This window comes from Fistularia commersonii, chromosome 36, assembly GCF_037954325.1.
Source record: "Fistularia commersonii isolate RoL2024-O1a breed Wild chromosome 36, RoL_Fcom_v1.0, whole genome shotgun sequence".
In the NCBI taxonomy this organism is placed as follows: domain Eukaryota; kingdom Metazoa; phylum Chordata; class Actinopteri; order Syngnathiformes; family Fistulariidae; genus Fistularia; species Fistularia commersonii.
In genome coordinates this window covers 2,729,064-2,753,300 of record NC_141319.1, presented here as the reverse complement: position 1 = coordinate 2,753,300, position 24,237 = coordinate 2,729,064, and the positions used below count along the sequence as shown (strand labels likewise).

General features: G+C 40.3%; 2 protein-coding genes across 6 annotated transcripts; both read right to left on the bottom strand.

Annotated features, from left to right (window-relative positions):
* Positions 1 to 889: 889 nt before the first annotated feature.
* ucn1 (urocortin 1) lies at positions 890 to 4,349 on the bottom strand. Its single transcript, XM_086143398.1, has 2 exons — positions 4,159 to 4,349; positions 890 to 2,498 (listed from the first exon to the last, which is right to left on the bottom strand). The coding sequence occupies exons 1-2, from the start codon at positions 4,222 to 4,224 to the stop codon at positions 2,067 to 2,069; spliced, it is 498 nt and encodes a 165-aa protein (XP_085999524.1). The 5' UTR covers positions 4,225 to 4,349; the 3' UTR covers positions 890 to 2,066.
* mpv17 (mitochondrial inner membrane protein MPV17) lies at positions 4,213 to 23,272 on the bottom strand. 5 transcript variants are annotated; one of them, XM_086143397.1, is made up of 8 exons: positions 23,109 to 23,272; positions 20,871 to 20,953; positions 16,281 to 16,396; positions 13,575 to 13,667; positions 13,201 to 13,296; positions 7,662 to 7,694; positions 7,534 to 7,586; positions 4,213 to 4,351 (listed from the first exon to the last, which is right to left on the bottom strand). In XM_086143397.1, the coding sequence occupies exons 2-8, from the start codon at positions 20,941 to 20,943 to the stop codon at positions 4,342 to 4,344; spliced, it is 474 nt and encodes a 157-aa protein (XP_085999523.1). In that variant the 5' UTR covers positions 20,944 to 20,953; positions 23,109 to 23,272; the 3' UTR covers positions 4,213 to 4,341. The 5 variants fall into 5 exon arrangements, with proteins under 5 accessions (XP_085999523.1, XP_085999520.1, XP_085999518.1 ...); XM_086143394.1 differs by lacking the exon at positions 4,213 to 4,351 and adding an exon at positions 5,926 to 6,866 and having other exon boundaries at positions 20,871 to 20,995; XM_086143392.1 differs by lacking the exon at positions 4,213 to 4,351 and adding an exon at positions 5,926 to 6,866.
* Between the last annotated feature and the right edge of the window lie 965 nt (positions 23,273 to 24,237).

Below are 24,237 nucleotides of genomic sequence, written 5' to 3'. Positions count from 1 at the left end.
AGCGTGCCAATTCCATGGCAACGGGTAGTGAATTAACCTGTGCATCTGTGTATCACAGTGATTAGTGATGCTTTGCGTGATACATTTTTAAAATAAAAAGTACTTGTATCTGCATAAACAAACAGGCAGCAATGTTGAAAACTACCAAGACGAGTGAGAAAGCAGTGAAAGCTTGCTATAAAGTTGCTGAACTCATCTCTAAATCCAAACAGCTACACACTGGAGCAAAACATTACTACTACCTGCCGGCAAAATCATTGAAAAAGAAATGCTCGGCTCCGGCGTTGATAAAGAAATAGCCAGAGTTCTCTCAAATAATACCATTTTCAGACATATTGATGACATGTCTTCAGACATTGCAAAAAAGAGTTCTGGAAAAGTCGAACATCAGTGGGAAATTTGCATTGCAACTTGACGAATCAACAGATATCACACTAAGTAAACTGAGACTACGGTTTCATTCTAATTCGTTAAAAAATGTTTTTGACATATTCATTTGGTGGTGTGACGTGTGATTTTTCTAATGTAAAATATGTGCCGTGGCTCAAAAAAGGTTGGGAAACACTGTTCTAAAGCTCCAAACACATGTGGAAAAGGAGCAGCTCCTAGGTTGGCCTGAAGGGGCGCTGCAGGTAAACACACAGCTGGATTTACAATTTAATGACTTTTCTTTTTGAATTTTAACTCATCTTGATGGATTACCCAAATAATGATAATGATAATGATCATGATAATGATAGCGATAAAGACCTTTTATTTAAATTAGGGTGAGTGGAAGGAGGCCGTCATTTTTATTCGATTCGTATTGACGATAGCTCACTGATGTCAAGTGTTGCTTGTGACATAGAAGATTGAGAATAACGTTCATAGGAAGACATGAGATTAAAATGGATTAATGCAAGAATTAATCATTTAAAAATCCGCTCTACAAAGAATCAACTTCATACAAATATTTATGATATTATAAAATTAAAATAATAAAAATGAAGAAATTAATGTGAGGCTTACTGTACCACGAGAGAGCATCTTCCTGGGGACCATAAATGTCAGAGGGGGTTTCCATGGGAACCAGGGGGGCTACTTTGGATAGTCTGGAAGTAAAAGGACATTTTCCTGAGTTTTTCTGCATTTTTTCCCCTTAAGCCTTGTCATAGTGTAGGAAGACATTTCTACAAAAAAAAAACACACACAAAGTACTTAACACATGTATCACTAGAGACAACGAATTATCGTACTTAGTGAGTGATTTCAGTCGCTGTGGATTCATGACCAGCACAAACAGATTTACTTCAAATTTTTGTTTTTATTAAAAAATATAAATGGCAAATAGATTTTTTTTATACATTTTGCTAAAACAAAGAAGACTTGTTTGATGTCAATGAAACAAAATAGAATAAAGCCTCATTTTTTTTTTTTTGTTGTTGTTTATTTTTTGTTGGTTTTTTGTTTTGTTTTTCCTCGACGTGGTTGACCAGCATGCTACGGATGACACAGGTCTGGTGATCGGACTCCCGCTCAGAAAAGAGAGAAGAGAAGATGAAGGCGATGGTAAAGATAAAGAAGTGAAACATCTTGTTACTCCTTTTGACGTCAAGGTGACCTCAGAGTCACAACAATATTGGATTGTTAAAGGTTGAGTGGGGGTCATAGGTTTCTCCTGATTGGTTCAACGTCTCTTATACTTTGAGCCTCTACTACATTTAAATCATTTTAATTTTTTGTTTTTCCTGCAGCAGGGAAGAAACCTGTATCACTTCAACATATTTTTCTTACTTGAATTATTTATACTGGAGTGGACTTTTAAAAGTAATTTCGGAGTTGTTTGCATTTCTGTTTGTTGGATGGAAGAGCTTTTTTTTTTTTGGATCGGATCAAACATCTCCATCTTCTGGGGAGGAGCAGCGAGCAAGTGAACATTAGATATGGCGCCAATGTTTGGAGAAACCTGCAGCACAAAACTTCCGGGGAGTCGGTTCCTCGGCAGAGACTTTCTGAAGCTCTTCTTCACTCGATCTTCATCATCATCATCACCACCTTCTGCTTGGGGGGAGGAGGGGAGGCGAGGTTCACTTCCCGACCTCGTCCAGAACCTTGCGGTTGAGGAGCGCTTGCTCCCTCTGGCTCTCCGTCCGGGCCATCTGGATCATGTTCCTCAGGAGGTGGAAGGTGAGGTCGATGGATAACGGCGGCTCCTCGCTGCGCTTGAGCGGCTGCGACTCTTCCTCCTCCTGGACCTCCATCGGAGGAAGCCAGTCTGGTTCCGTCCGCTGGTTGACCCTGATGATGTCGTCGGACCCCGCGGCGGCGGCGGCGGCGGCGCGCAGCAGCATCTCCTCCAGGTGTTGCGCCTGGAAGCGGCCCCTGCCGTCCAGCCAACCGGGGAGGAGACGGGCTCGGCCGGCGGCGGGGCGGAGGTGGGAGGAGAGGAGGAGGGAGGAGAGGAGCAGAAGCAGGGGGACTGGCCTCATGTTCTGCCGTGAGAAAACAGAATCTGCAAACTTGAAAACAAAACAAACAAAAAAAAAAAAATCCTCAAAGCTCACCTTTGATGAAAAGACGGACTCCTTAACTAACTTCAAGTCAATTTGCAACAGATGGCGTGAAAAAAACAAGCAAACATTAAAGATTGTGCTTTTAATATATATAAATATATATCTAAATAAATACATGAAATACATGCTAATTTTCATGAATTTTGACATCAGCATGATAAAAAACCTCATTTGTCTCGTTCTTCTGAATTAAATGTTGCAGAGAACTTTTCCTGAAAGACAGCCAGCTAAGTTGTCCTTCAAATAAAGCTTTAATAATGACATTCAAAATACCCAATTTGTATTGGAAAGCGTGATATTGTAACTCTGTTACATTAATTACACAAACACACACAAACATATACATACATACATGCATACATACATACATTCATCCATACATACATAAGGAAAAATGTGGTACGAACTTATGCTTTCTTGAGGAAACTGAAAAATAATATAATTTTGATAACACTCCAAAAGAAACATCAACCCAGTTTTATTGGAAAGCGTGGTATTGTAACTCTGTTACATTAACTCCACAAACACACAAATACACAAACACACACACACACATACATACATACATACATACATACATACATACATACATACATACATACATACATATATAAATAAGGAAAAATGTAATACGAACTTGTGTTTTCTTAAGGAAACTGAAAAATAAAATAATTTTAATAACACTCCAAAAGAAACATCAACCATGTTTTATTGGAAAGCGTGATATTGTAACTCTGTTACATTGACTACACAAACACACACAAACATATACATACATACATGCATACATACATACATTCATCCATACATACATAAGGAAAAATGTGGTACGAACTTATGCTTTCTTGAGGAAACTGAAAAATAATATAATTTTGATAACACTCCAAAAGAAACATCAACCCAGTTTTATTGGAAAGCGTGGTATTGTAACTCTGTTACATTAACTCCACAAACACACAAATACACAAACACACACACACACATACATACATACATACATACATACATACATACATACATACATACATACATATATAAATAAGGAAAAATGTAATACGAACTTGTGTTTTCTTAAGGAAACTGAAAAATAAAATAATTTTAATAACACTCCAAAAGAAACATCAACCATGTTTTATTGGAAAGCGTGATATTGTAACTCTGTTACATTGACTACACAAACACACACATACATACATACATACATAAGGAAACATGTAATACAAACTTATGTTTTCTTAAGGAAACTGAAAAATGATATAATTTTAATAACACTCCAAAAGAAACATCAACCCAGATTTATTGGAAAGCACGATATTATTACTCTGTTACAATAACTACACAAACACACAAACACACACATACATACATACATGCATACATACATACATACATACATACATACATACATACATACATACATACATACATACATACATACATAAGGAAAATTTAATACGAACTTATCCTTTCTAGGGAAACTGAAAAATAATTTTAATAACACTCCAAAAGAAACATAAACAAGAAAGAGTCTGAGTGAAGAGGGAAACTGTGCAAATATGTTAAACATAGAAGCGTCAGTAAAACTGGATAGAAAAGCCCTACTCACTCGGCAGCGTCGGGGGGCCAGGCGAGGCTCGGTTCCGGTCCGGTTCCGGGTCCCTGTGAGCGGCATCCCGAACCTCGGAGGCTTTTATAGGTGCAGATCGCCGCTCTGACGTCATCACAGCGGGAGAGGCGCGCGAGTGCACGTCGGAGGAGGGGGTGATGGACGGAGGGCTGACCGACTCTTTTAGGGCTTGCTGTTTTTTTTTTTAAATGATTTTTTTTTTAAATTAGTTTTTAACAATTTCAAGAGAAATAGAGTCATTGTCATAAAAAAAAAAAATCATTTGTGAATTCCGTTTTTCAAATTCACCTTCTAATTATTTAATTTGAGTGATTCCGATGAGAAGTCAATCGTCCACATAATAATACATGAAGAACACAATTCACCGGCATCAGTCTGTAGATCATGGAGGTATAAGTGAATTTTAATACATTTCACTTCCTTTTCCAATAAAGAGAAGAACGACATATTTTTTAAATTTTATAATAACAATAATGCATTTTTATTTGACATGCATTAATGCCCATGATCTGTAATCCAATAATAATAATACTGGTAAGATGAACTTACATCACCTCCTTCTGCTGTGTTTTATATTATCTTACTAGTAACACAGACATTAGTATTAGTAAGATAGTAGGGACAAAAGTACAACTGATAAAGTAGAAACCAGACAATTAGCATTAGCATCAACAGGAAAAGCCCCTTATAGAAACTTTCTATAGTTTTTTTTTTTTTTTGGTTTTAAGATCTTTCATTTTTCCGTTTCTTTTTGGTAATGTCTTTTTTTTTCTTTAATTACTCACATTTTTTCTACAAATTATTCAATTGCTTTTCACTCCGAATGCCAAATGAGGCAAATAAGTTTATCTCAAACCTAAAATCTAAAATCTATTAAAAACTAACAAGCGCTTCTCCAAAAAATGAGAAAGGAAAAATCTTTATCATTTATTCAAAATCAAAAACAACACTGCTCCGGTTGTTGTCCGAGTGCACATAAGTTTCTAATTTAAAAATGATAAAACTTCACGAGGGAAGGGATCTGTGCCTTTGACATGCATGTCAAATAATCAAAGTGAACGTTAAAACACAAAAAATACAAATACCAACTAAATAACCTGCTATTTGTTTTTAGAACACTCCCACCAGGAGGCAGGTTGAGGATTTTGATATTCAGATCTTAATTTTGATTTTACAGCTAATATATTTATAACCACGGATACAACACGGTCTACTGTTCACTTCAAAAACACATCCTAACGTCCTCCTCAGCATACAAAATAAACAAATGTGCAGATACTTCGACCGAGAGCCCAGATCGTCCTTCTATAAACATCTACGGGTATTTACTGTTTGAAATCAGCTTTTTGCTGGTTATATTGAATAAATCATTAAGATCCTCAGACTGTGTGTTTTTGTGTGTGCGGTTGGACAGGGACACGCTCATGGAACGATAGCATGTTTTAATATACTACATTTGGCAGTAAAATAGCCGACAGTCCTCAACCAGACACCCAGTGTCCCAGTCTGGGATTTTGGGGAATAGGACTGAATGAAGTTATTCAGGTATCTCCTGATAATCAATCGTTTAAAAAATACCAGAGTGTAAAACCTGAAAAATATTGAATGACAAAATTTCATACACACTTTTAAATATTAAAGCTGGTAAACGGGATACCGTTGGGTATCAGCGTAAACAAGCTCTGCTGAACTTTTATAAATATCAGAAAATGGATAGAAGTCAGTTTGACACGAGGAAGATGTCGGACACTTTTAAATTTCACCTAAATATTAACAAAGTGGACAGCAGGGTAATTGATTATGTTTAAATAATGAAAAAAAACAGTCCTTCATTTCTGTTTTCTGACTTTATTGCAGAGACATCATTTTTTCTCAAACCGACTGAACAAGTCAAAATACACAGGAAACACGGCTATGCTGTGCGCTATGTTGCCACCTGAGGGCAGAGGTGGGTGTTTTTATATGAGTTTGTGATGGGCAGCGTGATTTTTCAGGAGAAAAGAAGGAGAAAATCTGAAACGCTACCAATAAATTGAAATAATGAAAAGCTTTCAGCTTAAATATTTCTTGTCTTTGGTGTCAGGAGGATAAAATGATTGTTGATGAAATTGTTGTAATACTGAATAAGAGATCGAAAGTGTTTCTGCTTAAATTTAGACGTGAAAATATTCCGGAGACATTCAGACAGGGTCTTATTTTCAAGTTTTATTTCTCAAATACCTAAAAAATCTTATTTCCTTCATTATAAAGATGCTCATATTGACGTGTAACAAACGATTGCTCAACAAACATGTCAAGTTTCTTTTGTAACCAGTAAGTGTAAATATATGACTGTGTGTGTGTGTGTGTGTGTGTGTGTGTGTTCTGGACGTTGTGATATTTCGGACGTGTAAAAGCGTGAGTCAGTCGTAAAAGGTCGGGACAAAGTGCTTGCCTGCTCTCAATGACAAATTCACACTTGAAAGTCAAACTTTGCAGAAAATCTCAGAGAGAACTTTGTTATTTATGGAAATAAGATTCGGCAGTGGTGCGCACACTCGCACGCACGCACACGCACGCAAATGCACACTCGAGTGGAAACTCATCATGAGTGATCAGCCTGGACTCCCATCTTCCTTCACATCTTATTGGCCTTCCAAGTCAGGTAGGAGTTCCAGGCCACGGCCACAATCTGGACCACGGCCAGCCTTCAGGGACAGAGGTGACAAATTTGGGTGTTTTTAAATCCTTTTCGGATTTTATTTCAGTTCCGTGTTGTCAGTTTTAGTGCAGATGAGCCCGTGGTTCTGCATGAGTCAGATCGGCATGATAGTTACGATGGTTTTGTGAGTCAGACAAAGACAAGGGGAGAGAAAAAAAAAGTGGGAAAAATTAAGCTCTTTGTAAAATCCGATTTTCGAATCTAATTTTTATTGGGCTTTTCTCCACACACACCATCAGCTAAAACAGTGATAATTAAAAAAAAATCTATCGGAGCGACTTGTTGCCGGAGTTATCTCTTCTGATTAAAGAGATCACAGAATAAAATACCTTCTCGCATTTGTTCTTTTCTACAGTCTGAGTGACTGATAGGAAGTTCTGATGGAAGCTAAAAGGTAGCTAAATCAGCGGGTCTTTGACATACCCGTCGAGCTCATTTCCACAGATGATGCCGATGAAGAGTCTGAAACCACCAGCCACACTGGATGGTAAACAAACCCGATAAAAATCTCGATTTTCTCATCGTCAGACGTCAGGGGGCGAAAGAACTTCTCCCAAAAAGAGCTCACGGAGGTTCCAGGTGGTTTTGCTATGACAATCGAGTTTGACTGTGGGGGTTAGAAATGAGAGGCGGGCGTCGACGGTGGCTCTCACCTGTGGTGCAGAGGGATGAAGTAGAAATTGGCGATCTGAACCGGAGGCCAGAGCTGAGACACAAACAGGACAAGTTACTTGACAGCAGGTGAGGCTTCACGAGTGACGGAAGGGGCCGGAAAACTCACGTAGTAGTTTGAGATGAGGGCGTCTGTGTAGTCCTGGTAGGGACAAAGGAAAATAAAAATAAATAGCGGCAACTCAAGCACTCAAGCAGCTTCAGCACGCACACACACACACACACTGCACCTGTCAGGGTGTGAAACATATTTTGGATCAGACGGCGGTTTCGCGGGGAAACCCTAATGTATCCGTGTTAAATATCTGCAAAGCTGCAGGCCTGCAGCAGTGCCACAGCGGAGACACCTGGCGCCATAGGAAGTGAGAGATGATGATGATGATCATGATGGGCCGACTATCTGGCTCCATATCAAACACAGAGCGGGATGAAGGCAGGAGGTCAAATGATCTATAATCTATAACTGAAGGCGGCAGGGACTCCTCTGACTCGGCAGTTTACAAACTTCACGGCAGATTGCATTGGCGAAGGAGCTCGCTGGTCCCTCTAGCGGCCATGGATAGAAAGATGGTCTCCTGACTTCATGTTATTTTATCTTTCAAACTAAACAGACAGAAATAGGAAGCATGGGATGGAATTCAATTAGAAAAACCCTCCTAAATCCCCTCTATATCCCACTTCTTCTCAGTCTGCATTCCCTTACCTTCTCTCCAAAACATCTAATATGTGCTGTCCCTCTGATGGACTCATTCCTGATCCTATTCATTTTCGTCGACCCCCCGAAGAGAACCTCGACATCTTCATCTCTGCTACCTCCAGCTCTGCTTCCAGTCTTATCTTCATTGCCACTGTCTCCAAACCATACAGCATTGCTGGTCTCGAAACTGTCTTGTACACCTTTCCTTTCAATCTGGTTGATATTCTTTTATTACCCATTACACCAGACGCTTTATTCCACACATTCCAACCTACTTGAACGTGTTTCTTCACCTCTTTTCCACACTCTCTCTGGACTGATCCTGAGTATTTAAAATCCTCCACTTTCTTCATCGTCACTTCCTGTAGCCTTACCATTCCATTTTGGTCCATCTCACACATCTTCACACCCATTCTGCCATGCTGTGTGACTAACCTTCATTCCTATATATTCCAGAGCATACCTCCACTTCTAGATTTTCCTCCATGTGTTCCCTGCTCTCACTAAAGATCACAATGTCATCTGCAAACATCATGGTCCATGGAGATTCCTGTCAAACTTCATCTGTCAACCTGTCCATCACCACTGCAAACAAGAAAGGGTTCAGAGCTGATCCCTGATCCACCTCCAACTTGAACATCTCTGTCACACCTGCAGCACATCTCCCTGCTACAGTCCTGCTCCAGTCAAATATACTTCTTTGCCACTTTCAGACTTCCTCATACAATATCATAGTCATTGAATATAGTTATGTTGTCCAAAAAAGCCCAAATCAAACCATGTAAAAAAAAAAAAAGTAAAGAGACAAGGAAACAAATTTTCCTTGTTATTTTTTTAATCATTTAAGAATCGTTCAGTTTTAAATAAAATGAAATACAATATTTCTCTAGGATCAAGCTGAATTGGTTATTATTGGATGTTCTGGAAGATCCTGTTTTACCTGCACCTGAGACAAACACTATGTCACCTATTTATGAGAAGTTACTGCGAATTATACAGCTTTATTTCTGAAAGACTACATGACAGGTGCAGACTTTTAAAAGTCCTCAGTAAAAGTGGAAAGTGTGTGAATGTGTTCCTGAAAACACACACACACACGCACACACACACACACACACACAAGCATGCGTGCATGCACAACTTGCGGCGTTGTCAAATTAAAGGTCACTCCAACAAGTCTTGACACATAAAAACAAACCAGCCAAAACACTGACCAAAACAAGGTTTCCTGCCACTTGAGGTGAAAGTAGCCCACTGCCCGATGAATCCACCCGTCATTTTCGATTTATCCTCATAATTTCCGGCGAACCCTTTTTTTCATTTGCTATTTTTTGGTTTATCAAATACGTGAAAATGTCAGACAATTTAAATAAAATTATGTCTTTTTTTTTTTAAGTCAGGACAGCAAACCTTGGGGTGGAACAGTTAAGCTGAGACATCAACTGCACCCCAGATGCCCCATGTACCCCTATCAGTATCACCTGTAACGGTGATACTGATACCCTGGAGTAATAAAACTGCAGGTCCGAAACCAAAGCATCCATCCATCTGTATCTCTATCTTGGTTCTAACCTTGTAAGGGTTGGGATGCCACGACTCTCCAGTCAAATTGGAAATCCTTTCCTAAAGCCTTGTTGTAGCTTAGGCTGGTCAAATGGCTGATGTTATTTGCCCTCATTGTTCTTGGTCTTCCCTTGTTCATGCCGTGCTTCAATCTGTCCATCAAGTGATGATTGCAAGGTGTCTTTTCTGCTGAAGCCCCAACTGCTCCCCCGGTGCAGCTCAGTGGCTGCCTTCTGCTCATGGTTCATCCATGATGGGCTAAATTCAGTGGTCATATTTCGCTGATGTTGTGCAAATGATGTGACAAATAAGCAATTTCTTTTTTTCTATTTCGAGCCTATACCAGTTGTAATTGGACATAGAGGTATGGGATCAAGTGTTTTGTGTATTCCTTGTGTTGACCTCAGTTCCTAAATCCATTTTAGATCCTATTCCAAGGCAGGGTCTTTTTATGGTTCCATAGGAACTCATGTGATATACAGTAGATGCTTGGTGATTGGTGGCCATGCCCATTACCAGATACTTTTTGCAGAATGTGCCATTTTAGAAAAACTATTGCGGTCACTGGTCAGCTGTCTCTCAACAAAATGGACCGAACCAAAGAGAGCTATGAAGAAGTCCAAGGTTATCTGGCCTGCTATGCCACAGATGGTTCACAGCAGAACATGAACATTTCAAACAAAATGAGTAAAGAGTTATGGTGGCGCAGTGGTTAGCACTTCAGCCTCATGGCACGATTCACAGGTTCGATTCCGACAAGGGGACCTTTCTGTGTGGAGTTTGCATGTTCTCCCTGTGTCTGTGTGGATTTTCTCTGCGTCCTCCAGTTTCCTCCCACAGTCCAAAAACATGCAGGTTAATAGGAATGAGTGAGTGAATCTTGTCTTTGTAGCCCTGAGATTGACTGGCGCCAGCATACCCCGAAGCTGGAGTCCTGAGAGCAGGATAAGTGGTAGGAGATGGATGGATGGAAGTACGGACTTAGCTAACTATTCATAAGGCTGAGCAGTGCAGGGAGAAAATGAAAACACTCCAACTCAAGGTGCACGTCACAGATGCTGGTGACACAACAGTACATACGGTGGTCCCTGACTGCCTGTGCGGATGGAGAGCTAACAGGCTCCTCTGGAAGAGGGGAGTAACAAGCTGGATGGTTCTTAGAACTGTTCTGTCCAAAAGTGGATTAAGAAATACAACCTTTTGCTCACACATCTGGGTGATTTAGGGCCTCCAACGAACCTATGGCATGTTTATGGACTGTGGATGGAAATTAGAGAACTTGAAGGACAACTAATACAGACAGAGCTTACAAACCCCACACACAAAGAATTCGAAGTGAACCAGGGATGTTTCTGCTGTGAGGCAGAAGCCCTAACCATTGCACCACCGGCTACGAAAAAATAAATTCTTAAAGCGGGTGATCTTAAATAGGCATTTGGGGTTGATTTCTTCAGAGGACATCTCGGTTGGTATTTTTATCTCAGCGATATTTTGCATTCTTCTACACGTCCACATTTCAAAAGCATGTCAATGAAACACAAACATTGTCCATGTTTCCCTCCAGTAGTATGATGTTGACAGAACGTAGCATTTCAGAATTCTTGACTCGTTTGCAGACGCATGTGGCGCCTTGCTCAATTTAGAATGGGCTGTTCATGAAAAAGGTGCACCGTCATTTCTGCACTATAGGCCACTACTTTTTTCACACGCTTTCAACACTGCGGCTTAAACAATGATGTGGCTTTTTTTGGGCTAATAAGCTTCATTCTGCCAAACATTTAGGCCTCGTCATATCAGACAAATGAAATTACCCTGAAATTCTGAGGCTGTTCAATTCCGACACAGAGGAAGACAAATTTAAAGGTTTTACGGCGCAGAAGGAAGACGAAGATAGCAATCAGTTGGAGGAGGACAAAGCAGGGATAGAAAATGGATGGATGGATGGATGGATGGATGGATGGATGGATGGACTTTTCCTTGTGTTATTTATTATTAATCTTTTTCATGAGCCATGTTACAGGCACTGTAAAGCATTCACAGTACGTATTTGTTGGTGTTACCGGTATATATTTAATTAAAAGTTAAAAATATGACATCTTTCTGTGTAAAAATCTCATATTACAATGTGGACACCTGCTGGTTATAAACAAGTGTAGCCAATATATGTATGTTTACATATATGTATTTATTCATTTTTAGCTGGTACAGCTCATAGTCAGGTGTGCTCAATACCTCGGAAATTACGTTTTTGATTTCCTTATGACACCTGCTATCCTCTGAAATCTGATAGCTAAAATAGCTAAAGCTGTGGACTAATTCCTGTTCCATCTAGATTATCTCAATTTGATAACCACGGTCTTTGTTTTGGTAGCACTCATCTTTACTGTTCTCAGCTGTACTCCTTTACCTGCTATGGTGGACCTTTAAAGGAGAATTTCCATACTTTTATTTTTTTTTAATTAATTTCTTTTTACAACCGGTGGATTTTTACTTTGTTGTGTCTCAGACCCAGAGCTGCGTCAGAACCGGGAGCTTTTTCTCGGGCTCAGATAAAACGTAAACCCAGTCCAGCCCCTGTTTGCTCAGCGCCTCCTCTGTCATGTCGCTGCTAATGAGACTATTTGTCATTTACTGTCTGTCCTCTCTGGCCTTTTCCTGCCCGGCCGCCTGCCTTCCTAAATAATTGATCAGCCGCACGTTCGGATGAGACAACACTGACGGACATCTGAGCGGCGAGTGGTTGACACCAGTTACCTCTTGCCTGGAATACAAACACGCACAAAAGATCGAAAAGATATCTATCTATCTATATCTATTTATATCTATCTATCTATATATATATATATATATATATATATATATATATATGTATAAAGGATGGGTCAGCCCCCCCACTAACCCTAACCCAAACCCTGACCCTGACCCACAGGAAATGGTTTCTAATAATAATGAGGTGACTTCAGGGAGAAAATGGAAACCAAACTTCCTCTTTGAGAATTAAAATTTTTTACAGCGACTCTTTATAAGGAGGAAACGAGTGTTGTTGGTCAGAGGAGGCCATTTCACATTGTACGTCACTATTTGTTATCGTGGTCCTGAGATACAGACTCTAGGTTTATGGTTTTCTATAACCTTCAAGTTTAGTGAATGAAGAAAGATTGCTATTATTTTGGGAGGACATCTTTGGAGCTAACATGTGTAACCAGTTTGAGGAGATGACAGAGTTCTGCTGGTTGTAGGATGGGAGTGAAATGAGACAGGTTGTGTTTATCGTTGTGTCTCATTGAGGACACGGATGAGTGTCTTGAGCAAAGATGTTGGATCATAAGCACACATTAGTTATTGCTGTGTCGTTTTGTAGTTACTGTCCTTTTGCAATTCAACTCACTCTCTTGAGCTTGGCGATGTTGTCCTGGACCGTCAATCCATTCAGGGCGCCGGAGAGGGACAGGAAGGCCCCCAAGAAACACGGCGCAAAACACAACTACAAACACACAAAGGGCAAAGACAAAACATGAACAGAAGAGGCGATCTGAGAGAAGCTGTCACCGATCACGTTGGATCACTTATTTAGGATCCCAGCTGGCAGGTATTGGTCCCAGTCTCACCTGAGGATGGCGCTCACCTGAACTGACACTTCACTGACTGGAGACCCATCGAATACATCGACTACTAACATGGTTGATTCCGAGATGATGGTCTGGTACGGGTCGTGGGACACCGACTGTTCCATAAAACCAGAGTTTGAGACGCTTCAGTCACCTGATCAACCAGCATTTTCTTCATGGCTGCACTTTTAGTTCCTCCGACGACCAGCCGGTCCAGAACCTTGTACCAGCTGCCGATGATGGGACCCTGAGAGGACGAGAGGGCAGAAGGTTAAGGTTGTCTGGGTATGAACTAATCAGACTCTGCAGCTACAAGATCAGACATTAAAAAAAAAAAAAAAAAAAAAAAAAAAAAAAAAAAAAAACCTCTTAATCCAAACAACGCAAAATGCGCAGGTTGTGAAAAACGTCACTGTGATGCGATACAGTAAAAATTGCTTGGGGTTGTGTGTGTGTCGGGGGGGGGGGCTTTCTCAATGGCAGCATCTTGACATCTTTACAATTGTCTTTGCCTCGTTCTCCGACGGCCAAAATGAAAGGCGCTTATGGGGATATAAATAATCTTTGGCTGTGTGTGACGAGAGTGTGTACTGAAAGAAGCCTGTCACTAAGTGAAGCAAGTGATTTCACACAAAGGCCGAGGTAGAAGTGTGTCAAACACATGCGTGGCTCTCATGTGTAGTAATGGGTTTATTACAGACTGCATACATCGGTTTCGTCGTTTCCTTCTTCGATTTTTCAACTTTAAAGAATAAATAAACTATTATTGCAGATTTTTTAATTTTTGGGGGCTATCTACGTTTATGTATCTTCTATTTGCCTTCTATAAGGGCAAATAGAAGATACCTTCTTTTCTTGTTAGCCTACAGTTAGCCTACAGCCGAACTTGCTTTTTAATCCGGCTAGTCGAACTTAAAATTTTATTATAATTAAACCTCATTTATTTGACCTTTTCCCTGAAACACCCATGTTCCCCCAATAGATGGTGCACTCATGCTTTTATTGGGGTGTGTCAAACTACTCTCTAGTTCACTTTTTCACTTTGCCTTTTGAACCCTTCTGTAAAAATGAGCAGCTCATGGGAAAGAACAGTGGACAGTGAGTGCTGAGTGTTTAGTGGACAAAACTTTTCTCACTGGAATATGCTGTATGCCTGATGCCAAAAAACTATTGCAGCTTTAAAAGAATACAATATCAGCAGTCACTTTGCCATGTAGCATGCTAACTATGCTTGTGAGCAGTCACTGCATGAATGAAAGGCCATGGCTCAGAGGTTGACGGCTAATTTATCGACTAAGCAAACCGCGATTTGCAAGTCAAGCGCCGAACGAGTGGGGCATTTCCCCAACTGCAACACCATGACTCCGTACCAACAGCAGGTGAACAGTTTGTAATAGCAGAATTTGGATGACGCAGGAGAATCGCAGACAGGCGAAGGCTCCTGAAGCCTGGCAGGAGAGCACATACAGGACTGTCTCAGAAAATGCGAATATTGTGATAAAGTTCTTTATTTTCTGTAATGCAATTACAAAAAACACAAATGACTTTTTCATGATATTCTAAGGATTTTTGAGTTTTCTTAAGATGTAAGCCGTGATCAGGAATATCAAAATAATAAATGGCTTGCAATATTTCTGTTGACTTGTAATGAATCCAGAATGCATGTCATTTTGGTTTTTGAAATTGCATTACAGAAGGTAAAGAACTTTATCACAATATTCTCATTTTCTGAGACAGTCCTGTAGGCTCCTGAAGCCTGCTGACAGACAGGGTCAGTTCTGGGAAGTTTCCCATGGCAAACAAGGCAACCTATCCACTGGGAAGGGAAAAAAAAAAGACAACCTGACCACTACTGAAACTGAAAGTGAAGCTCTTAAGTCCGCACTGATTGCCTGCCATGGGCGGCAGCTGCGTGTCTAGGTGGACCAAAGCAGCTGACAAGATGGGAGCCACTGGAAAAAGCACTCAGAATCGTGACAACCAAGGCAAGTTTTAAATTAGCGATTAGCCATGTTTCCAAACCTCCAGAGGATGGCACATATGATGCTGACATTGTCTGGCTAGACCTAAATATGTGGGCAGACATTCAGTGTCATGGAAAGCCTGTCACAGATCCAAGTTAACTCACCAACACCGTTGGCTCCATCCTGAGGATTACCACAACAAAGTGAACTCCAGACTTTCATGCACTGACAAATAAGGGAGATCAACACCACTGTTCCCACTGAATTGTGAGTTTCTCTACAGTGTTATGCGATCAATGCATTTGGAAAACCATTTCTACAATGAACCTTGCATAATCATGCTTTGCTAAAAGGGCAAATCCTTTCATGTAATGGCTTTTACATGGACTTCTATTCTAGTCATTTATATTTGTTCACACAAACACTCAATCCATCTGGTTGTGATCCAGACCCACTGCCAAATGTTAGAACCCATTGAGACCCGTCAGTCGAAATATTTGCCCACCCCTGGTCTATAGGATAGATGAAACAAAGAAAACAGTACATTGAGTTTATAAGAAAATTCTTAAACTGCCTGTCCTATTCTAATAAGGAGTACTTTTTGATAACTTTCGCTAATCTAGTACTTGTATTCACCATTTTTGAACACTTCAGGCTATCTTGAACAAAGATTTTTCTTTCCTCTTTCCTGGCCAGCTTCTGCTGTTAAGAACACAAAAAAACACACAAAAAAAAAACAAAAAACACAGATTGGTTCTTTAATTTAAATGGTTCAATAAAGGCTTAAAGGAGAAAGAATGACCCATTTGTAAAGTTTCAGGATTTGTCTGTGGTATGTGTGTGGAACCAGAAAGTTTTCTGAGTTGATTCCGGTCGTACACTGAGAGGAGACATACCACAAAGAAAAAGCCAATGCTCATCATCCTGGCTGTCCGCCTCACGTTGTGACAGGACAGTCCTCGCCTCTCTATCAGCTGCTGGGAGACGACGTCCCCGACGCCGACCAGAGAGCCTGCAGGGGGAAACAGAGCCTCCATTTGCCCGGTCCCAACGGCTTTCTTTTTTCCCGAGAATTGACAGTGTAATCATACCTAACCACTGAGCAAAATGCAACCTTTCATCAAAATGTCAAGGGGAAACTAATAAAGATATTTAGGGGTAAAACACACACACACACACTCTCACCCAAAATGTCAGTTGCACTTTGGTTTCAATAAATAAACACACGCTTCATGTGAGTCGAATCTTGAGGGGCGATAAAGCATCAAGAGAATTGATGTCAAGTCTTGCTTTTTTTCCTTTTTTAGAATACATTTTTAATTACAGCATAAAAACACACAGCTTCAAGTGGCTTTTTTTTATTTTTCTTTTTTTAAATTCTAACAAACTGGTGGAAAGACTCAGGATCTTTTAAATCGCAATCACTGTATATAGTTGCGATGTTGTAGAAAAATAATTCCCAACAAAATGACCATACTATTTTTTGTGATTTTTTTCTTCCAATTCAAATCACAATAATACAATTAATTTAAACGCTTAGCATTTAAAAACTGCTTAGGAAATTCTTGGCTAGTTGTCTGAGGCACATGGTGGAAGATCTGGTTCGGGTTTTCTCTCTTTCCTTTTTTTTTTAAACTCATTGATTATTTCAATTTCTTTTGCGATGCACCACAGGTGGGACTGAAGAAAACAGACATGAGAGAGATGCAGTGCAAGGTAAAGACTGAGGTAGCAAAGGCCAAATAAAGGATGTATGATTACTTGTAAGTTCAGTTGGACTTACACAGGTTTGCAAAACAGAGATAGAGATGGGAAGGATGTGCGGCAGGTTTGGGTGATCAAAGATAGAGGGAATCGTATTGACATAGAAGAGTGATGGGAAGATGGAAACAGTGCTTTGACGAGCTGATGAATGAGTCAAATGAAAGACACAGAAGGGTAAAAGAGGTGACTGTTGTGGAATACAAATTAACAGAGATAAATAAAGGTGAAGTTAGGCAGACACTGGCCCTGATGTGGAGGCACTGAAGTGTCTGGTTCTGGCTAGACTATCAACAGGGTCAAAGAGAATGACAGGATACCTGTGGAACGGAGTAGAAGTGTGATGTAGAATTTTTTTAAGATTAAGGGAGATGTGCAGAATTGTAGTAACTATAGAGGAATGCAGTTGAGTCATCCAATGAAGTTATTGGAAAGAGTAATTGAAACTAGACTGAGTAGAGAAGTCAGCATTTGGAAGCAACAGTATGGTTTCATGCCTAGAAAGAGCACTACAGATGCAGTCTTTGCCTTAGGAGTGGTGGTCGAGAAGTACAGAGAAGGTCAAAGGGAGCTGCACTGTGCCTCTAGAAAGGAGAGAAATGAGGATTAGTTGCAGCACATATATTCTCTGTAGACATGTGTGAACGAGGGAAACCCAAATGGAGCGGTGAGGCTCCAGCAAGTAGAGATAAAGAGGGTGGATAATTTATAGTACGGTACTTAGGGTCAACAGTCCAGAGCAATGGAGAGTGGAGAAAAGCAGAGAAGAAACTTGTGCCAGCAAGTTGGATTGCATGGAGAAAAGCATCTGGGTAATGTATGATAAAGAGTAGTGAAAGGAAGACAGTGGTGAGACCAGCCATGCTGTATGGTTTGGCGTACAACAAACAGTGCCAAACAGTGGCATGGAAGGAAAGACAAGAAGCATAGGTGGAGGTAGCAGAGATGAAGATGTTGAGGTTCTCTTTGGGAGTGACAAAAATGGTTGGGGTCAGGAATGGGTCCATAAGAGGGACAGAACATACTGGATGTTTTGGAGAGAAGGTCTGAGAGGCCCAGCTGGGGTGGTTATGTCATGCACTGAGAAGGGATAGTAAATATGTTGGTAGAAGGATGCTGCGGTGGAACTGCAAGGCACAAAGGAAGACCAAAGAGAAGATTATGGCAGTAGTGAAAGATGACACAAAGTTTGTTGTCGGGAGAGATGAGGATACAAAGAATACTGAAGGGAAAAGCCGAGAGGTAAAGGAGATTAGGAACATTTTCACCTGAGTTGAAGGTCTTCGCTAGAAATGATTTAGCACATTGCTTCTCAAACAGGGGCACGACTGGTGTGACCCCGGGCAACATGCTAAAGGTGTAGTATTAGCTTTATATTGTAGTTTTTTTTTGCACCAAGGACGCCCACACACAACACAAGCAGGAGATATGAAGAGCAGAGAACAAACCCTCAAAAGACACCATGGAAAAATATTTAACAGGGTTGATAAGAAAGGCAGTGAGAAACCAAGCTTAACTGTGACTACGGTAAGAGACGAGGAGAAGACTGTTGTGTTTACTGTGCCTAAAGATGTTGCCACAAAGCACGAAGCTAAATAAATTAGAGTGTCACTTAAAGACATTACACCCCTATTACGCCGCTATAATATATATATAAGCTGCTCAAGTTATTTCAGCAAAATGTGCCAAATATTGCCGATAATCATCCGCTTTGAGAAAGCGTAATTTCCGGACTATTGAGCGCATCTCAATATAAGCCGCACCGGCTTGCCAATCGCTATCTTGGTCTTCCTCCTGCGCACTAAAACGGTCAAAGCCGTCCTCTTCGGTGTCGGAGTTGAACGGACTCAGAATATCCCGGTCATTTCATCGGTCCGATGTGACGAGGATAAATGTTTTAGCGGCGTGAAGCTCGTTAACCCCCCCCCAAAAGTCCATATATTAGCCGCATCGTTTACGTGAAACAAGTCGCAGCTTATTGTCCAGAAATTACGGTACTTTATGGAGAATGTCATAGCACAGGGGATCAGAACGGCCGTCCTTGGAACTGAATATTCCTGGTTCAATTCCTGGTTCTTCATAAAAGTGTTGTTGACCAAGACAATGAACCCCTGACTGCTCCCCTGGCGCCGTTCCTTATCTGCCTTCTGCTCATTGTGCATCCATGATGGGTTAAATGCAGTGGTCAAATTTCGCTGATGTTGTTATATGTATAACTGTACATGACAATAAATGTTAATTTATTTTTTGTTGCAAGTTGATATATATTTCTTTCTTTTTCTTTTCTCTAAGGATAATTAGGATATAAAGTCGTGCAGAGGGGTACATATAACAATTTTAAAGATAAATTATACTATTTATGGTTGCAGCGGAGAGAGGGTGGGGGGGGTGGAAAATGTTTTCTTCTTCCTGGGGGGTGTATAGAAAATAATTAAGAAGCACTGATTTGACTGAAAAACGAAGGATCGGCGTCTGCTTTTCAAAGGATTTCCAGGACAGGAAAGACGTCCTCCTGAGACTTCCCTGAGATGTTGTCAGTAGAGGAAGCAGCAGGTGAGTCATCAAAACAAACCCACCACGATGACAATTTTATTTCGTGCAATGTCTCCATCTGGTCGCCCACCTTTTGTACTACACTAGAGGCTGAAGCTGAGACTGAAGACCCAAGTATTGTAGCGAGTTCTAGGTATTACTGTTTAGAGATGACAAGGCAGGAGTTTTCCATTTTTAATTTTCACTTACCAGACACAGGACAACACCCAAGCCGATTCAACCAGCCATTAATTTGACTCATGTCTTCAACGCTGGTTTAGCGCATCACATCCCAGAGGAGTCCGCCGGAACGCCACAGAATTCTAATCCAATTTAAATCGGAGAAACTTCTAATAGTAAATTGCTAACTTGAATCGATAATTTGTTGAAGTGGTAGCGACCTTTTATCACTATATCATGTTCAAACACTGCCAATCCACAAGTTTACTGATAAATGTAGTAAAGTACATAAGTTTAAATGTAATCACATTACATTTTGGATGCAAAGCAGTCATGCAATTACAAACTCATTAAATACATCGGTTGCTGAATATTGGAACATATTATTGGCATGAGTTTTTCAAACATATCTTATGAATTGTATTTATACAGATCTATTGTTCTGTGTACATTTTCCACATATTTGGGATTTTTGGCGGGTTTATGATTGATACTGAGTTTTAAAGAATTAGATGACCTTCAGAAAAAAAATACTATCATTCTTTGATAAGCACTTAGTAAATTTTGATGGAATTTCTGGGGTAATTTCAAATCAAATTTCTGTCATTTCTGACTTATCTTCTTATGCTTTGTTTGGAATATGTTGGGGGAGTTTTTTTCTTAACCAACTTTGCTATTTGTTCTGTGAAACCACTTTCCCACTTCTCCTCTGTGAGGTGAAGGATTTGAGCTGACAAGGTGTCGACCCAGGTATTAAACAAAACTAAAATTACAATCTACAGAGTAATTCAGTGTAATGTATGAGCACCCACCGCCCCTTGTCACTGATATGTCAGTTCAAAGGTCTTTCTTGCCAACTCTGAAACATTTAAGTTCTCTGTGTAAACTCCAAAGGTCAGGCGCAAATTAAAAACTCCAGCAGCTCTCATTTTTCTGTCGGGGCGAACACATATCGGGCTGGGAGCCTAATGCGTCGACTGCAAGTGTGTGTAGTCTTGAGGGATGGCTCTTACCTGCAGTCACAATCTGGACTGTCCAGGGGCGTTTGGTCATCAAGGCCTGGTAGGACCTCCACAGGCCGGCCATTCTTCCGCAGCTGACGGCAGACGGAGAAATCCACTCAGATGTTACGGCAACACTGGAAAAACACATTATCTGGGTCTTTGAGGTCGTTTAGGGGGCTTCAAACTTGTGATGGTGATAATAAATCATAGGTTCCATCCAAGTTGATGTTAATTCAAACTAATTTCTTAGTTACTGTCATGCAAACTGTCAAAAACGTTCATGTTAAATTTTTAGGCTGCTTCTTGGCAAAAAAGTAAATAAAGCCAATCTAAATTTCAAGTGACCTTTTGCAATACTTTTTTTTTCCACTGATACACCCGTAGTTTAACAACTTTAACAACTTTAATATATATATAAAAAAAAACTCAAAATAAAAAATAGACAAACAAAAAAAAAAATTGCTTAAATTTAGCATGTCATATTTTTAAATTTCAGGATATTTTCCAGGGAACCTTTTCTAGCTTTTTGGGAAATATTTCAGATATCCTTATTGAGGTATTTTTGAAAACAATCAACTGAGGGTTACAGGAAACCAGTTAAACAGGTTCAGCGTTTTGGTCTGGCAATGAGATCGAGTGCAAAAGCTGGGAAGTGCAGACAGAGGAAAGCCATCAGAACAGACAAGAGGCAGTACAGAGAGAAGTTGGATGGCCTCTACTCTGCTGCTGACCCTAGGCGCTTGTTGCAAGGCCTGCAACACATCATGGACTACAAGCCTTCCGCCAGCACTAGCAGTTCATTCAGAGCAACATTCTGGACCCCCTGGATCTCCTGCAGTTTGCATATCAGCTCAACAGGTCCACTTCAGACACCATAGGTGCAACCTGCCTCCCTTTCAAGGCGCAGGACACCCCAGTGATGGGCACATCACTAGCAGGGACAAAGGGGACTATGGGAAGGATGTGGCCTGTCTGTTGTCATGGTTTGAAAACAACAGCCTCAATATGAACAAGACAAAGAAAATGACAGTGGCCATTAGGAAGGAGAGGAGACCTCAACAGCCACTGTTAATCCGAGGTATTGAGGGTGAGCAGTTTCAAAAACCTGGAAGTTTAAATCAGTGCGGACCTTACCCGGTCCATCAACACCACACAGATGATTAAGAGGGCTCAACAGCGCCTGTACTTTCTGAGGGGGCTGAGGAGGTTTGGCACATCACCAAAGATCCTCAACAACTTATACGGCTGCATTGTTGATAGCATCTTAGCAACACTTCTGGACCACAAGTGCCTGCAGCAAGCGGTAAAGAGTACAGAGACGATCACCAGAACCCCACTGCCTTCTCTGCAGAGCATCTAACTCCACGGGGTCCACAACATTAGACTTCTGAACAACTGACAGGAGTAAATAACCATATTCTCCCTCAGGATGATTCTGCAACTCAGCCAGTGCTGGCTTCAACTGTCCATTTAAGTATATTTATTTTAACTGTCTGCATATGACCTTCATCTGCACTTTGTGTGTTTGCACACTAAAAGCTGCACTCAACTTAAACTTGCAAATGTTGCTAATACTCTTTACATTTGCCTGCAGTGTTTACATCAGGTTACAACAGTCACGTTCATTATTCATTTATTTATCACCACATATCTAGCTGCACCGCAGACGGCAAAACAGGAATTTCATTGTACAAGACACACCTCAATCTTCTATGGACTCATAAAATGATCGTAACCCAATGATAAATCATTTCTGAATTTGACTTTGAATTATGATATATTCCATTTCCAGACTGTACACTGTTTGAATCTTGAAGGTCTCTAAGCTCTCTGGTGCGAGCCAGCAAATCAGTAGCATGATTTTGTCAATTACCGATTTTCAAACAAAACAACTCGTCCGTTTCTCTTGGGAATAAGATGCTAACACAGAAATACAGATATAACAATAAAAAGTTGAATCTACGAGACACATGAGATCCGCCATATCCCTGTACTCACGTGATCAACAAGTAAAGCTAATTGTGTCCCGTGAAGGTAATTATATTATTCTTTCTCCGCAGAATTGTACAAAGAAATACCGCAACTTTTGGCGAATTCGAGCTGCTCTCGATAACTAGTTCACTCTTTAAAAAGATGCCCTCTTTATTAGACTCATGAGCCTGAGGCCGGGCTAACGAGTGAAATGCACCAGAAACTAGCTTGATACCGAAAGATGAGTGATTGGCAGGAAGTTGTTCCTGAAGTTACCTCGTAGCGGAGCGACCGGTGACGGTGAGATAAACCAAGAAAACCGGGAAAGCAAATAACGTCGAAAAGATTTGAAGCTCAAAATTACGGCGATAATTGAACGTCTCTTTCCTGCCGAAGCTCTGGAGTCCGCTGACAACAATGATGCCTTCACGTCCCGAGTATCACGTTCATCCTGGCCTCCGGCAAAAAAAATTGTGACGCGTTGATTAACAAACAAATAAAAGTATTACTTTTTTTTGTATACAAATAGCAATGGGATATTTAAATTTGATTTCACTTACCAAGAACAAGATAACTTCTTTGAGCTGTGTAAACGTCAATTGAGTACCAATACATTTAGAAAATAACCATATATAACCTTCATCTCCGCCCGTGATTCCGTATAGCACTTGCTTTACCAGTTAGCAAGTTGTTGAAATTTATGATTCATTCATGATAAAAGTATACCCTTGTTTTCGCGGGGGTTACATTCCAAAAAGAACCCGTGATAGGCAAAATCCGTGAGGTAGAAACCTTTATTTTTTATTTTTTACAATTATTATACAATTAAATACTCTATTATACATTGAAAAGAAAGAACAAACCATTTTACAGGCTCAATGATTTGTTTCACAAATAAAAGTACTGTACTTTAGAAACGTTTTTTTCATCAAATAACATCTGTACTGTAAAATAATAATTTTAATCATCAATGTGAACAGAAGGCTTCAAATTGCGGAGATCAGCACGCCCACCGCGACCCGAGTAATTGGATTAAACAGGAGAAAATTAAAAATGATTATGAAAAAAGTTGTGGACAGTTGCAACCCTTTTTGCATCCTTATTAAATCTCATTGCTGCTGTCGTCCTTATGTTTTATTCTTCCTTATTTATGGAACGAACGGAAGATTCATTAATTCCGTAATGCCGACCTACAGCCGCATAGCTTTTACCTTCCCTTAGCATGTCCAGAAGTTTAACTTTATCTGCGATAGATAGCATCTTCCGCTGCCTTTTGGGCCCTGCCGCAGGTGCTTTTGTCGGTCCAGAGCGTTTTGTCAGCATTACAGGTTTTAGAGAAACTCGAAATTGCAAGAGAATTTGCACATACGTTATGTAAATTTAGCAAACTGTTTCAGGTACGTCT